The sequence below is a fragment of the Lampetra fluviatilis genome, chromosome 30 (genome assembly GCF_964198595.1).
Source record: "Lampetra fluviatilis chromosome 30, kcLamFluv1.1, whole genome shotgun sequence".
Taxonomy (NCBI): Eukaryota; Metazoa; Chordata; class Hyperoartia; order Petromyzontiformes; family Petromyzontidae; genus Lampetra; species Lampetra fluviatilis.
Window position 1 is genome coordinate 6920861 of NC_136304.1, and position 14710 is coordinate 6935570.

The following is a 14710-nucleotide window of genomic DNA, read 5'->3' on the forward strand; positions in this document are numbered from 1 at the left end:
CCTATTTAGACTTCCAGACCAATTCTAGAATTGTTTTACCAAGCAAACTCTGAACCGGTTTCAACTCTCTGCGTCTCATCGGCAGTGTCAGGCCTCTTAATTTCCAGATGTATATCCGTGTGTGTGTGTGTGCGTGTGTGCGTGTGTGTATGTGTGTGTGCGTCTGTGTGTGTGTGCGTGTGTGTCAGTGCAGTAGCGATTAGCGCGCCGCGCTACGAACCTGGCGAACCGAGTTCGATTCTCACTCACGGCCAAGACCAGTGACAATTATCTGAACCGCTCTTGGGCATCCCCTAGGTCCATTCAGCATCAAATGAGTACTTGTTCCGGTGTGTAAACATTGCCACCATGGAAACAAAGGCGGCCGGGCGTGGTGTTGGCCACCAATCCCCTCGTATGCCGTGCCGACCTTTATAGGTGCTTACATATCGCACTTGCCCCAACAATCTGTAACGCTATTAGGGGGATCTTTGTAAAAAAAACATTTGACCAGATTTGTTTAAAGACTCTGGGCACACACGTTTATGGGTGCGTCTTCCTTTCCGGTGCGTCTCATAAATTGGGAGATTACGGTATTGTGAGAGTCTAAATGCCACTGCCAAAAAGCCTGTAACTCGCAACACGGGTGACAGAAATCAGGGGCGAAAAGCTCAAACACAAAATGTTAAACGCACATTCAACAGAGCGAAATACACAAACCCAGTTGGCAGGTGGAGGCCAGTGTCGCACTTTTCAGAGAGCGTGGCGACATCGCGGCACCACCGACGCCATGGTCGCCCCGTATCACGAGGAAGGCGCCCGATCTCGTCACATCTCAGAAGCTGAGCCTGGCTGAGCCTGGATGGTGCTTGGATGGGCGATCACCTCTACCGTGCACGCCAGGTCACCATTTGGCGGCCTCGGGGCGACGTTGTGGACGGCATAGGGCAATGCGGCACAATCCATAGTTGTGCAGTACTTCGATCCTTCCACATCTATGCTCTCTCCATCTACCACCAAGCCGCACTGACCAGCGTGAAGTATGGTCTCATCCAGCAGTGGATTGTCATGAAAGGCCTTTGCAGTACATGTATAACAGTGGTCCCATTGCCATCCAAGAATTAACTCAATACGGTTCAGTGTGGCCCGATTTTTACCATATGGTGATCAGCATTGGTCATTTACAGCCGCATGGGTTTCATCCTCCCACGGCCCCACGCGGCGTAAATCCCTAGAACGCTCTGACCCCCCCCACCACCGGCTGCCTCCTGCTCTACAGAGGCTCCAATGCGGTTCCACTCAACCACTTTCACTGAGCGTGCAGTTTCGCCTGACATAGGGAGAATGCCGGAGGAGTCAGTGAGGGATGGCCGGTGCTAGTGGCTGGTTGGCCAGTGTGAGTCAGGTTTAGGGTCAGCGAAAGAGGACCGTCTTCTTGGTTCTTTCGGTAAAGTCACGTAGAATGGAAATAATAAAATAATAAAAATAAAACATAATAAAATAATTCTCACGACGTTTCGGCCACAACGCAAGCAGCCGTCCTCAGGTGAAGAACAGAGTCTGAATGACACGTCCTAGGCTTGGAGCGACTATTTAAGCTGGGAGGGAGGAGGAAGAGCGCCTTGACAAAAGAAGAGAGAGGACCGGTGCTAGTGGCTGGTTGGCCAGTGTGGGTCAGGTTAAGGGTCAGCGAGAGAGGACATGTGCTCGTGGCTGGTTGGCCAGTGTGGGTTGGGACCAATCGCATTTTGAAGTTGTTGTTTGTAACGTTTGGCAGCGTTGCTTCCTTGGCACCAGGTTCCCGATTTACCGAAACGCAATCGGCGCCTTGTGGATTCCCCCCAGAGTTGGCGATCGAGACATCGACACCGTTTCACGAAAGAAATCTGGCGATAAGGTCTTATCCGGCCAACACCGCGTGAATCCGGCCCCGTGTGTTCACAGCGCGGGTGGGGGTGCAGATGCGACTGCTGTTGCTTAGGTGACGGAAGGGGGGGGAGGTGATTGGGGGAGGGGTGTGAGAGTGAGAGGATGTGGGGGGGTGTGAGTGGAGGGAGGGGTGTGAGGTTGAGTAGGGATAAGGGAGTTGACGGTGAGTGGGCGGAGGGGAATGGTGGCGAGTGAGGGGAGGGGTGGGAGGGTGAGTGGATGGTGGGTACGTTAGGAGGAGGGAGTGAATAGTGAGCGGGAGGTGGTGAGTGGGAAGATGAATGAGGGGAGTGTAGGGGAGGGTGAGTGGCGTGGGAGGGTAGGCGGCATCGTGGTGGTGAGTGGTGGTAGGAGTGGGAGGGTGAGCCGGGAGAAGGTGAGGGAGGAGGCGGTGATGTCAGCCGGCTGAGCGGGAGTTTCCGTCAGACTGCGTAACGGCCGCGTGGAACGCAAGGTTTGTTGTGACTCGTCGCTCTCAGGTTCCCGAGACCCCCTCTCGTCCCCTTATGCGCCCCCCCCTAGACCCCTTTGTCCCTCCCCCCGTTCCCCGCTCGTCTGCCCGCGACCCCACTTAGTGCTCGAGCTGCAGGCGGTGCCGGTCGGGATGAGGAGGCGCTGGAGCAGAAGTGACGCCCGGGGTCAGAGGCATCAGCCGAGGGCGCGCATCGATCAGCGCGGCCCGACACGCGTCGCTAGGCGGACAAATAGGGCGCCCTGCCGCACCTACACCCAGCCTCCCCCGACACCCTGCACCACCTACACCCAGCCTCCCCCGACACCCAGCACCACCTACAACCCCCACACACTGCGTCATACTCCGCGCGGCCTCCCCTGCCAACCCCGTCATTCCCAAGCAGCGCAGGTGTGCCAGTTAACGCGACGCGTGGTGGTGGTGGCGGGATCAGAGTCGTAGATTAACCAGGTGGGGGAGGACTTCCAGGAATGGCGTAGGAGGGGTGGGTAACTCCGTCTCTCCCTCTCACCTTATGCTGCTTGCAGGTGCCCGCGATGGCGCGTGTGTCGTGCTGGGAGTGCCTGCCGCCATCCCCCAGGCACAGGCGGCACGCAGCCACCCCGCACGCCACGCAGAAGGAGCACGGCGTCTCCGTCTCGTGCTCCACGCACGTGGCCCTGCGGGGCGCCCACTGCTCCACCTGCTGCTGCTGGGCGCTGCCGGAGTTGTCCGGAGCTGCGCCGCCGGCACCGCGCTCCACGGCGACGAGGCGGTGCGTGGCGAGCGGACCCCGCGCCGGGTGGCACCGCGCGCGGCACGCGTCGCAGTAGAGCATCCCGCACTGCTCGCACTGGACCGTGGCCTCGGCGGGCGCGCTGCCCTCCTCGCACAGCTGACACACGGTGCCAGCCGCGCCGACGCCGGGGGGCAGCAGCGGCGCGGCGCCCCGCGCCTGCCTTCGGTATCGCTCCACGACCGCCTCGAGGATGGCGTTCCGGGGGCATCCCGCCAGCCCCCTGTCGCCCAACACCAGCGAGCGGTGGCACTGCGGGCAGGTGAGGCTGCCCCCCGCGCTGCGCGGGCTGCCTGGGGGGAACACGCGCACGCCGTTGCTGGGGGGTTTCTGGCCGCACGGCGTGGCCGGGTTGCTCACGAACGAGCCGTAGCCGCTGTCAGTCTCGCTGTACAGACTCAGCTTGTCCAGGTCCACGTAGTCCCCGCAGTCCGAGCCGTCGCTCTTGGCCGCCGCCGCGGCCGCCGCTGCCCCCGCTGCCCCCGCTGCCCCCGCTGCCCCGTGCGCGCCCGGGCCGCCCTCGGCGAGCTCGGGGCTGCGCGGCTGGAGGATGGTGCGCGCGCAGGGCAGGCAGGCGCTGTGCGCGCACGGGAGGATCACGGGCTCGCGGTACAGCGCCCCGCACACCGGGCACTTGAGCTCCTCCTCCAGGTTCGCCTGCGGAGCCTTCGCTTCCGCCGCCGCTGCCGCCGCAGCGGCCGTCGTGGCTGCTGCCATCGACGACGACGCTGCTGCTGCTGCTGCTGCCGACGACGACGATGATGATGATGGAGATGAGGATGAAGCCGACGCCGCAACCGCCGTTTTCTCCATCGTAGCGCCGCTGCGGCAGCCGAGGCTAAATCCGAGCAGGCATGGGAGCCTCCTTCCCCGTTGAAGCCGTGAGCAGCGGGCAGATGGGAGCAGGGCGAGGAGCGAGGAGAGGAGCAGGGAGCGCGCTCCGTCCGCTCCTCCGCCTCGATCTGCGCGGAATACTAACGGAGCCGGCACGCACTGATTTATGTCCCGAGAGATTCTCCCTCCCTCCTCCCCTCCCTCCCTCCCTGCCTCCCTCCCCCCCGCTTCCTCTGTCTCTCGCCCCTCGCCCCCCCCTTCTCTCGCCACAAACACCGCGGTGATGTCAGCTCAGAAAGCCGGGCTGTAAAGGGGACGCGTGCACTTCACATCGCCCGCAGGGATGGTGCACAGTGGGGGGGGCCGTGTCGCCTCCGGGGGGACGGGAGAACTACTGGAGCCATGGGGGGGGGGGGGTAGCACCCCCTGACGGTGATGACCCCCCCCCCCCCCAGGGCATCGTGTTGGGGTGACACGCCCCCTACCCCACCCCCCTCCCATCCATGCCGCGCGTCACCCGTCCCCGTCGGACGAGCGGTGCCGCCCGTTCCTGCTCGGAGTTAAACGCGGGAGGCGCGGGCAGTCATTGATCCAGGCGCGGGCATCGATCGCGACTGATGAGGCACGGGGCCCCCACAGCTGATCCCATCCGCCTCACCTCTCCCCCTCCGGGGCCCTTATCCATACCCCCGTGAACACACACACACACCAGGGGCCCGGTTCCCTCTCTCGCTCCGGCTCCCCGCTCTTGGACCCCGCTATCTCACCAATCATTGTCCCCTTTCGTTTATTTCCACCGCCCCGCGTTGCCCATGATCGCTGTGATGCGGTCTCCATGGTGACAGTCGCGCAGGTAATCGGAGCTTCCTCGGGGGGGGGTGCGTGGGGAGGGCCGGGCTCACCTGCGCGCCGCCTCTCTCTCTCTTCCTTGCATTACCGCCGGCGGCGTTAATTAGAGACGCCTAATTAATCGTGATTGACAGCGCCCCGCCTGACGCACGTGGCCTCGCGCTTGGGGCTGCGCGGTTTGATTCCGGAGTTCGCTCAATAACGTCCAGCTGCCCCTGCGGGGGAAGATAAAGACGGAACAGCCAACTCCGCCTTCTAAATCAACAACCGCCATTCGCAACTAAGTGGCGGTGACGTCAACACGACGCTTGTGCCAGGCTATGTGCACGTTGAGGCCACGTGACGTGTCGAACGCCCGCTGGCACGAGGTCACGGGACAGACCCAGGTGCCACGGGTCGACTGAATGAGACGACTGGCTGATGTACCACCTGTGCCGCCCTACTGTGACAACTTGCTGTGCTTTAGACACCCGGCGCCCCGCTCGTTGTTGTGAGCGTCGCTCCTCCGCCCTCTGTTTTTGTTGGAAGGCCACTGCCCCCAACTGCCCAGAAGCGTCCTTCACGAGCCTTCTCCATAAAGGCCGATCTTGACACCGCTGGTACCAGTCATCAACAAATCCACTCAGCTTCACATCTTCATGTACCACATCACTCCATATTTTCTCTAGCCCGTGCCGCGCCCGTTTAGCCCTCTCGATCCGGCCAAACAAAAGCTGTTTAGGCATGCGGTGGCTGGGCATGCGGGCTATATGACCCAGCTCAACGCAGCCTTGCCTGCCGGAGGAGCTCACCGATGGGACTTTGTCCAGATCTTTCAAGGATTTGTGAGCTCCTCACACAACCTAAATGTTTATAACTGGCGAAGATGTTCTATTAGGAGGGTCCAAGTTTCGCAAGCGTAGAGAGGGGAGGGAATGACTGTGGCCGAGATGACCTGAAGCTTCGTGTGGAGCGACAGACCAGGTAGCTTCCACACAGCGTTACGCAACCGATGTAAAGATAATGCCGCTTGACTGATTCGGAGTGAGACCTCTGCTGTCAAACCGGAGCCGGTCATGAGCCCAGGTATGGGAAACTCTCCACTCTCTCCACAACTGTACTATCACCAATTGGAAGTTGTAGGGGTGGAGTGTCCGATGGTACAAAATACCCAGGCAGTTGCTTAGTTTTGGTGGAGCTGATGGTAAAGCCCCACCCTCTTAGTGTCAACCTCCAGGTTCAGCAGCAGCCCCTCCAACTCCTTCTCTGTGTGAGCAGTAATTACCATCGGAATACATAACATGGTTGAGCAATAGGGAGCCATCCCTTGACCGCACCCGGGCATCGATCAGCCTCCCATTGTATCTGTACCAGATGGAAATTCCTCTGGTATAACTGTTGAAGGCTTCATGAACTACGTGGTAGAAATATATGTTAAATAATGTGGGAGCCAGAGGACATCCCTGTCGCACCTCAAGGTGTGCAGGGAATGGCTCCGACTCCCGGCCACGTAGTTTTACCCGGGCCCACTCACCATAAGGCCTTGACCAGGTCAATAAAGCAGAGATGTAGGTCTTGTTGCAATTCCCTAGACCTCTGCTGTAGCATGCGGACAGAAAATATGGCATCTGTGCAGGACCGCCCTTTCCTGAAACCGCATTGGGGCTCTGCAAGCCTCTCCTCAGCGTGCATGGCAAGGCGATGTTGAATAATATAATCCTTGCCAGGACCTTTCCCCGCACACTGAAGAGTGAGATGCCCCTGTAGTTGTTACAGTCTGTGCAGTCCCCCTTCTTAAAGAGGGAGATCACCAGGGCATCCTTCCAATACTGCGGAACCTGTCCAGTGGTCCAGAATTTTGTTATTCTGTCATGTAGGGCAGTCTATCCACAAACGCCACCGTCCCTTAGCAGTTCGCTTGGGAGATGATCTCTACCCGGTGCCTTTCCTGGTCTCAGGCTCTGAATCGCCTTCAGTACTTTCTCAACAGATGGCACCTCAGCCAGCCACTCACAGGGGGTGACTTCTTCCAATATTTGAGGCACCGCAGCCTCAGCAGGGTCATCCCCACTTTGTCCCATGATGTTTTCCAGGCTGAGGGATTTCCCCTCCCCCGGAACCTGACAGAAATGCTCAGCAAATCTCAACCCTGTTCCTGGGGGTCGGAGATTGGATCACCGTTCTTTCCCCTAATGATGGTAATAGGTGTAGCACTGCAGGTTACTTGATGGAGTTAAAGAGTGATTTGTGATTGTGGGCCATTGAGGCAGACTCCATCACCTCAGCAACCCGCGACCACCAACCATCCTTGCGCCTCACGGCTCTCCGAACCTCCGAGTGAAGGCTGCGGTAAGCCTCCTCATTCTCTGACGTGGGATGCTGTAGACGATGAGAGTGGGCCTGTCGCTTTTTCTCAGCCAAACTGAACACCTCCTCTCTCAGACAGGGTCTCTGAGGATGTCTGGACCGTGTACTCAAAGCAGCCATTGCAGCTACATGAGCCACAGTCCTAAACCTCGCACATTTCCCCTCGACATCAAGAGTGGCGGATGATGCCAACCCCAGCCGCAAGCGACGATGAAATTCTCGCTTGCAACTTTCATCAGCTAGCTGAGACCATGCCACTATGGGTTTGAATGGGGTCCTAGGTGTCCACCCACCACCGGAGTGGAAGAATGGCAGGCGCATCTTACAGATGACAAGTCGATGGTCAGTGGGCAGATCAGCTCCACGGTAGGTTCTGGTGTCAAGGATATGGGCCCGCATTCGTTCTTCCATTACTATTTAGTCCAGCAGATGTTCTTGCTTGGACCCGGAATGCATCCATGATGTTGTGTGGATGCGCCGATGCTGAAACAGCGTGTTGGTAATTACAAGCTCATGGGCTGCACAAAAATCTAGCAGCCTCTTATCGTTGTTATTGGGCTGATCTGGTTCATGTCTTCCAATCACTCCAGACCAGGTGCCAGCACCATGACCAACTCGGGCATTAAAGTCACCCAACAAGATGACTCTATCCCGAGGGGCCACTTTAGCCAGCACCTGTGACAAGAAGTCATAGAAGGCATCTGACTCATCGGCCTTTGCCTGCTTCCCTCCACGGATGTTCGTCTTCGGTGGGGGCATAAGTAACCACGACCACCACTCCTCGCCTCTGTTTTTGTTGTAGTACAGAGTTAGACTGATGGCCTTAATCTAAGCTGTCTTGTGGTTGTTGTTGTTGTTGTTTGACTTGCATCCCACTGGGATTTTTGCACACAGCGTTGGTGTACGGTGTTTTTTCTGCAATATTTTGCTGTCTTTTCTTGGATTTTCTGTTTGCACTTAGTCACATATTCACTTTAAGATGTTTTTTGTTCATGTTTTTGTTTTTTGTTTGTTGCGGTTGCACCCGATTCAAGAGCTGAATGGCTCACAGGGCTATACCTAATAAATGAACTTGAACTTGAACTTGATGGGAAGGCGAGCCCAAAGTAGCCTGGGGCTTACAGCTTCCTACACCTCACCGCCACGCTCCCACGCTTCCTTCATTATTTTGTTCAGAAGAAGAACCACTTCCTGTTGTTTGGCAGTCTCCTGCCCCAAGTAGAAGAATGTCAACCCCTCATGGGGGCAGGAGCCAGAGCCGGTCTACCGGACCTCCTGAATTCTACAGAGATCCAGGTGGTACCGGTCCAGCTCCCGACAGAGGAGTGGCAGCCTCTCCTCCGCAGTGAGCGTTCGAACATTCCACGTGGCCATCCGTAGTGGATTTTTGTTGTTTCACCCACACACACACAACGAAGACAACTACCGCCAGGCATTCTCTATCCGCTCCTGAATGTGGGCGATCATGAGTTGCCTACTCGCGGCCCCCTCCCGCCAGCACTGCCCAGCAAACTCCACTTGTTTTTCCTAACTGTGAGAATAATGTCTCGGATGCGTGGCTTATGTCTTTTCAACAACAGACAACGATGGTAATTGTGATAATGATGATGGTAGTTATGATGATGATGATGGTAATAATGATGGTGGTGGGAGTGATGATGATGGTGGTAATGATGATAAGTCATGATGATGGTGATTATATTAATGATGGATTTGTAGTATGATGATGATGGTGCTATTAATGATGCTAAGGGTGATAGTCATGATGATGGTATTGATGAGGAAGGGTTTTATGGTGGTGGTGGTGGTTATGTTTGTGTGTGAGTGGCGGTGAGGTGGTGAGTTGTAATTAACAGGCTTTAATGAAACGCGGAGAAGCTCGCTGCTCGCGTGAGCACCGTCACGCCGAGCCGGGGGTCCCTTTAGCGCCCTAATTGGATCTTGGCCCAAATTTAACCAAAAACGGGGTCCCAAGGGGGCCCCGGGCGCGAGCCGTTCCCCCCCCCCCCAAATGGGGGGACGGAGACCACAGCCCGTCCACATCATCACCATTATCATAACAACACCATCACTGTACTGAATCGCTATACTACATCACCGTCATCATCAGGGCTTCATTTCAGCCGGAGTTGACCGGGGCAGAGCTGCGGAAAATATTTTATGGACTCTGCCCCCCCCACCCGCCCCCATCTGGCAGGGGCCCCGGAAAATATTGGATGAGAAATGAATCCCTGGCCACCACTATCATCATCATCATCACCACATACAGCATCACCATACAACATCGACATACATCAGGATCAAACAACTGCATCTCGCATACGACATCGCCATTCACGCCACCATAACCATACATCACCATACATTACAATCAACATACATCACCACCATACAACATCTTCACACCATCATATACACGAACACTGTCTTATACACCACCACCACCACGCGTACACCATCAGCACACACCATCATATACACCACAACATATATACACCATCATCACAAATACACAATCACCATCATCATCACACCACGTACACATACATATATGCACCAAGCCACATATACACCATCACCACGTATGCACCATGCGTACGCCATTCACCATCACTAAATAAAAAATACACAATCACATCCCCCACAAAACACCATGATCAAAAATACACCATCGTATTCACCATCATCACACATGCACAATTAGTTCCCACGTATTCACCATCATATACACCATCAACACATACCATCATTACGCATACGCTACCCCGAACGGACACAATATGCACAACACACACAAGCTCATCAGTATACACCACGACATACACCATAACCACCACGTGTCACACCACCACACCCCATCACGTAGCCCACATATACCCAGCCGTCTAATATATGGGGCGCAATCACAGTCACATACACCATCACATACACACCAGCGCCACTCGATCCAATCGTCACGCTCACCGTATACAACATACACCATCACACGAAGCACCATCACCACGTACACACGATATTACACGCCAGCACCACCACTCACCATCACCGTCATCACAAAGATAAAGATCCCCCTCATAGCCTTAAAATACTTTGGGTGCAAGTGCTGTTAGGGAGCACCTATGAAGGCCGATACGGTACACGAGGGGATGGGTGGCCAGAACCACGCCCGATCGCCTTTGAGGCTGAGTCGACCTTGGGGAGGCCCAGCACGGGTTTAGATAATCGTACCATCACACACACCCATCACTACGTACCATCACACACACCATCACCACATACCATCACACACCCATCACCAACCACCCCATCCTCACCATCACACACACCATCACTACGCACCATCACACACACCATCACCACATACCATCACACACACCCATCACTACGCACCATCACACACATCATCATCACGTACCGTCAGGCACATCATCACTAACCACCCCATCCTCAACCATCACACACGCACACCACACCATCCACTGCATACATATCGCTTAGACGTACATCACACACCACGTCACATCACACGGCACGCTTGAGATTGACCGGGGGGAGGGGAAGCATGGAACACCCCCCACTACCCCCCACTACCCCCCCACTACCCCCCACTACCTGCACAAACACCCCGCAACTCCCCACTCCCGTGCACCGCGGTGGAATCAATCACGAGGCAAGGCAGGTGGTGGCACTGAAGGGTGCGTGATTGATAGCTATTTACATTGCGAGTGGAGCGGCGAGCGCACAGTGGGTTAGCGCTTGTTGTTGTTGGTTTTGTTACGAATTGCGGCCACCTGAGTTCGATTCCCGGCCACGGCGATAGCGGTCAGTGGTGAGCGAGATCTGGATCCGTTCCGGGAGCCCGCTTCACCAATCCGCATTGAACATCGTGGTGGGATATGGTCAAACAGCCCCCCACCTCTCATGCCCGACACGGCGTGGAAAGGCCTTCATCTAGCAGTGGATTGACCAAGGAATGTACACATTGTCTGCTTAATTAACCGAGAGGTAAAGGGCCGACGTTTCGGACACACGGCCTTCTTCGGGAGTGGTAGGGATACTGTAATAATTGTCGTAATAATCCTCACGATCTCTCGCGGCTCATCCCGTTGCCATGACTGCCACGCGTCTCCCTCGTGGCCATGGAGACGCAACAGGCAGGTGGAGCCGCACCTGAGCGCCGTGCAGGTGGTGGAATCAGACCCTCCCAAGGGGGGAGGGGGGGTGCGGAGGGGCTAGGGGTGGGGGCTGCAGCGGCTGAACAATAGCCACGATAATCAATAGCCGCGATAATCAATAGCCGCGATAATCAATAGCCGCGATAATCAATAGCCACCATAATCGTATCGTCCGTTTGGAAAACATCGTCCCAATGAAGCAGCACCCTCCTTATACAAAATACACACCACACCGTGATAATCGTTTCCTGTTTAATGTTACTTTAAATATTTTATTTCCTGACACAATGTTAATGAATTCGCAATCATTAAAGTTCGTAATAATATATGATTATAATTATTCAACCATAGCATTGCCTATAAATAATAAGAGCTTAACACATTCGTCAATAACAACGGTGCGTGTGTGTGAGATTAAAAGAAAAAAATGTGATATACGACGTTTCGGGCAATGGACTTCTGCACAGCACATACATAGAGAGGCCAGCAGAGGTACAGGGTGGACAATGCCAGTTTGACACTGCACGTGTTTACTTACACAAGGGGGCCTGATCATAAGAACAACATTAAAAAAAAAATTCTGATGACCAGTTTTTAAATAGGCATATGAATAGTTCCCTAATAGTAGCTATTGGGTAACAGAATCCCCCTTCAATTATCAACGAAACAAATAAGCAGATTATGTCCTCTCTACATACATCTCCGTCTGTCCACATAAAATACAGTCATAGCTTACACAATCCATCGACTTGGACGGCCTTCTGGGAGTGCATAATTTCAGCAAGATTGATTCAGGACAAGCAATATTTTGTACAACGACTCCTCTACTTACGAACATGCGACTTACGAACTTTCAAAGATACGGACAATCCTGTTCGTATGTCATGTAGATGCCATATGAAGAACCAGTGGCATCTATATCTGCAGAACATGAGGAACCAGTGGCATCTATATCTGCAGAATATGAAGAACCAGTGGTATCTACATCTGAAGAACATGAGGAACCAGTGGCATCTATATCTGCAGAATATGAAGAACCAGTGGCATCTACATCTACAGGAGATTATACATCTTTTGAAGCCAAGTGTTTAGTGTACATGCCGTACAACGTGTTTGGAATCGACAGGAGTCAAGTTGGACTTACGCACAAATCGACTTACGACCAGACCTCTGGAACCTAACTTGTTCGTAAGTAGGAGTCTGTGTACGTATGTTGAACTTCTTTCGCACTGTACGCAGTGTCTCAGCGACAGCGTTTGATTGTCTTGAGTGGCCTGGTCTTCAATCGATGCGTCCTGAAAGTAAATGCTCCTAGAAGGGCCGTGCGGCTCATGAGTTGTGTGCAAGATGTGGAGTGACGGATGATATGTGAAGCAGATATTGTCTGATAAAATCAATTGTTATTTATATTCTCCACAAGGACGCGTATAATTACTTCGCATGATCAAGAACGCACGGCTAGACAAAAGGATTTACCTATTGAATGGCCTGTTAAATCGGCGCTTTGCATGACGGGCATCCGAAGTAATGGTCGACAAGGTGTTTGTGACGTCACGTCACAGCACGTGCGTTATAATAAAAGCCGTGGAGTCCGTACATTTGTGATGATTTAGGAGACTTAAGGTCCGTCTGTGTTGAGTGAACGCGCAGTTGAAGAGCTGTCACGGAATCTCATCGTTTTTGAAAATAAATCGTAGTAGAGAAACGAGGCGACGAACGCGTGCAATGCGATTGCTGAGTTTTGGGAATATGATATCGCTAATCGTCAATTCGGTAAAGTCACGTAGAATGGAAATAATCGACAGACATGTTCTCCACCTGAGGGCGGCTGCTTGCGTTGTAGCCGAAACGTCGTGAGAATTATTTTATTATGTTTTCTTTTTATTATTTTATTATTTCCATTCTACGTGACTTTACCGAAAGAACCAAGAAGATGAATCCCTGCAGTTACGAAAGCTTTAAATCGAAATTTAATCGTCAATTCGTGAACATCTTATATCGTATCGTGACAAATAACATCGGGGCAACTCGACTGCGTTTCGAAAATAACAAAAACATAACTCAACACATTCGTCATTAACACTGTTGCTGTGTTTCAGGATATGGCCCCTTATTCAGAGCAAATCCAAAATGTCCATTACCCGAAAAGTCGCCTATTATATATTTCCCCTTTTAAGGCCACACAGTGTGAATTGACGAGTGTGTTGTATTTGTTTTGTTCATTGTGTGTGTGTGCGCCAGTGCCAACGCAGGAGCAGCAGCAGCAGCGTCACCAGATAGAATTTTTAGAATTCCGTGAGCAGCGGTCTCCTTCCCTCTCTGTCTGTCTGTCTCTCTCTCGTAACCCGCCAGGTGGCGCTCGCCTCCCGCTAACAACGCTGAGACAGGGCGGTGGCGGGGGGGGCTTGGAAATTCCACATCTCTGTCGCTGTGGGGGAGATTCAATACACACAAGCAAAGTTGACTCTCCACAAAACTGTTACCATTTTAACCAACCCTGGGTGGATGATGGTGCGAGTGACCTGCACCGTAAGCCACGTGGCTTAGGCAGCCTCGGCGGCAGTGGCGCACGCCGGCGATCCACCGCTTTCGGACTAAGGGTTGGTGGGTCACGTACAGATTTGTGAGCCTCCATTTGGCCTCGCGAACGAGGAGATAGCAGCAGAGTACAATTGGTTCGCGAACCTGTCTGTGTTGGACCCTTGAGCATCACCCTCCTCGTATCTCTCTGGCGGGGTTTCTCCAGCTTCTGAGTTTCTCATGAGTGAACCTGGTTTGTGCTTGGATGGGTGACCACCAAGCCCGCCAGGCCTTCTGGCCAGGTGCTGTAGGTGTGGGGGCTACGAGGTGTGGCCAGGAGGTAGCAGTGCTGAGTGCCACTCCCCTCGTACACAGCAGCGACGGTGTGGGCTTTCTCCGGTCTCCTGCCATCCCGCCTCCGATTAGCACGGTTGGCTACGTACGGTGCGAAAGAGGTCCCAACAATACGTACGTGCAGAGCCAAACGCTACGTTTTATGGAACTGGCCAAAATATTGCAATGAAGCAAGACCCTCCTGAAAGAGTCTTAAGGCTCGGTGAGGCCGTCCTGTGTGAATACATTAACGTCCACCGTATCCTCTGGATCATAAGACGCACCCTTCCCCTCGTATGTTAAAGCTAATAAGATATGCGTCCGTCTTATAACCTCGTCGGTGTGTGACCCAAATATTGGCAGTCACAAGCTTGGGGTGCGTTGGAGCCACGATGGACACGGACGGAAAACTGTTCGGTGCAGTAGGGCAACTTGTAGAGAGACCTGGCTCAGACCCACACACCACGCGGAAAAATACGCAGCGCGGAGGAGACGGAG

General features: G+C 54.1%; 1 protein-coding gene across 2 annotated transcripts in view; it reads right to left on the minus strand.

Moving 5' to 3' along the window:
- The window catches only part of LOC144943200 (E3 ubiquitin-protein ligase TRIM9-like), a 31179-nt gene extending 26986 nt beyond the window's left edge, over nt 1-4193 (minus strand). For both annotated transcript variants that reach the window (XM_078870464.1, XM_078870463.1), the window contains exon 1: nt 2892-4193. In XM_078870464.1, coding sequence (XP_078726590.1) covers nt 2892-3968 — 1077 coding nt within the window. In that variant the 5' untranslated portion in view covers nt 3969-4193. The remainder of the gene's footprint in view (nt 1-2891) is intronic.
- Between the last annotated feature and the right edge of the window lie 10517 nt (nt 4194-14710).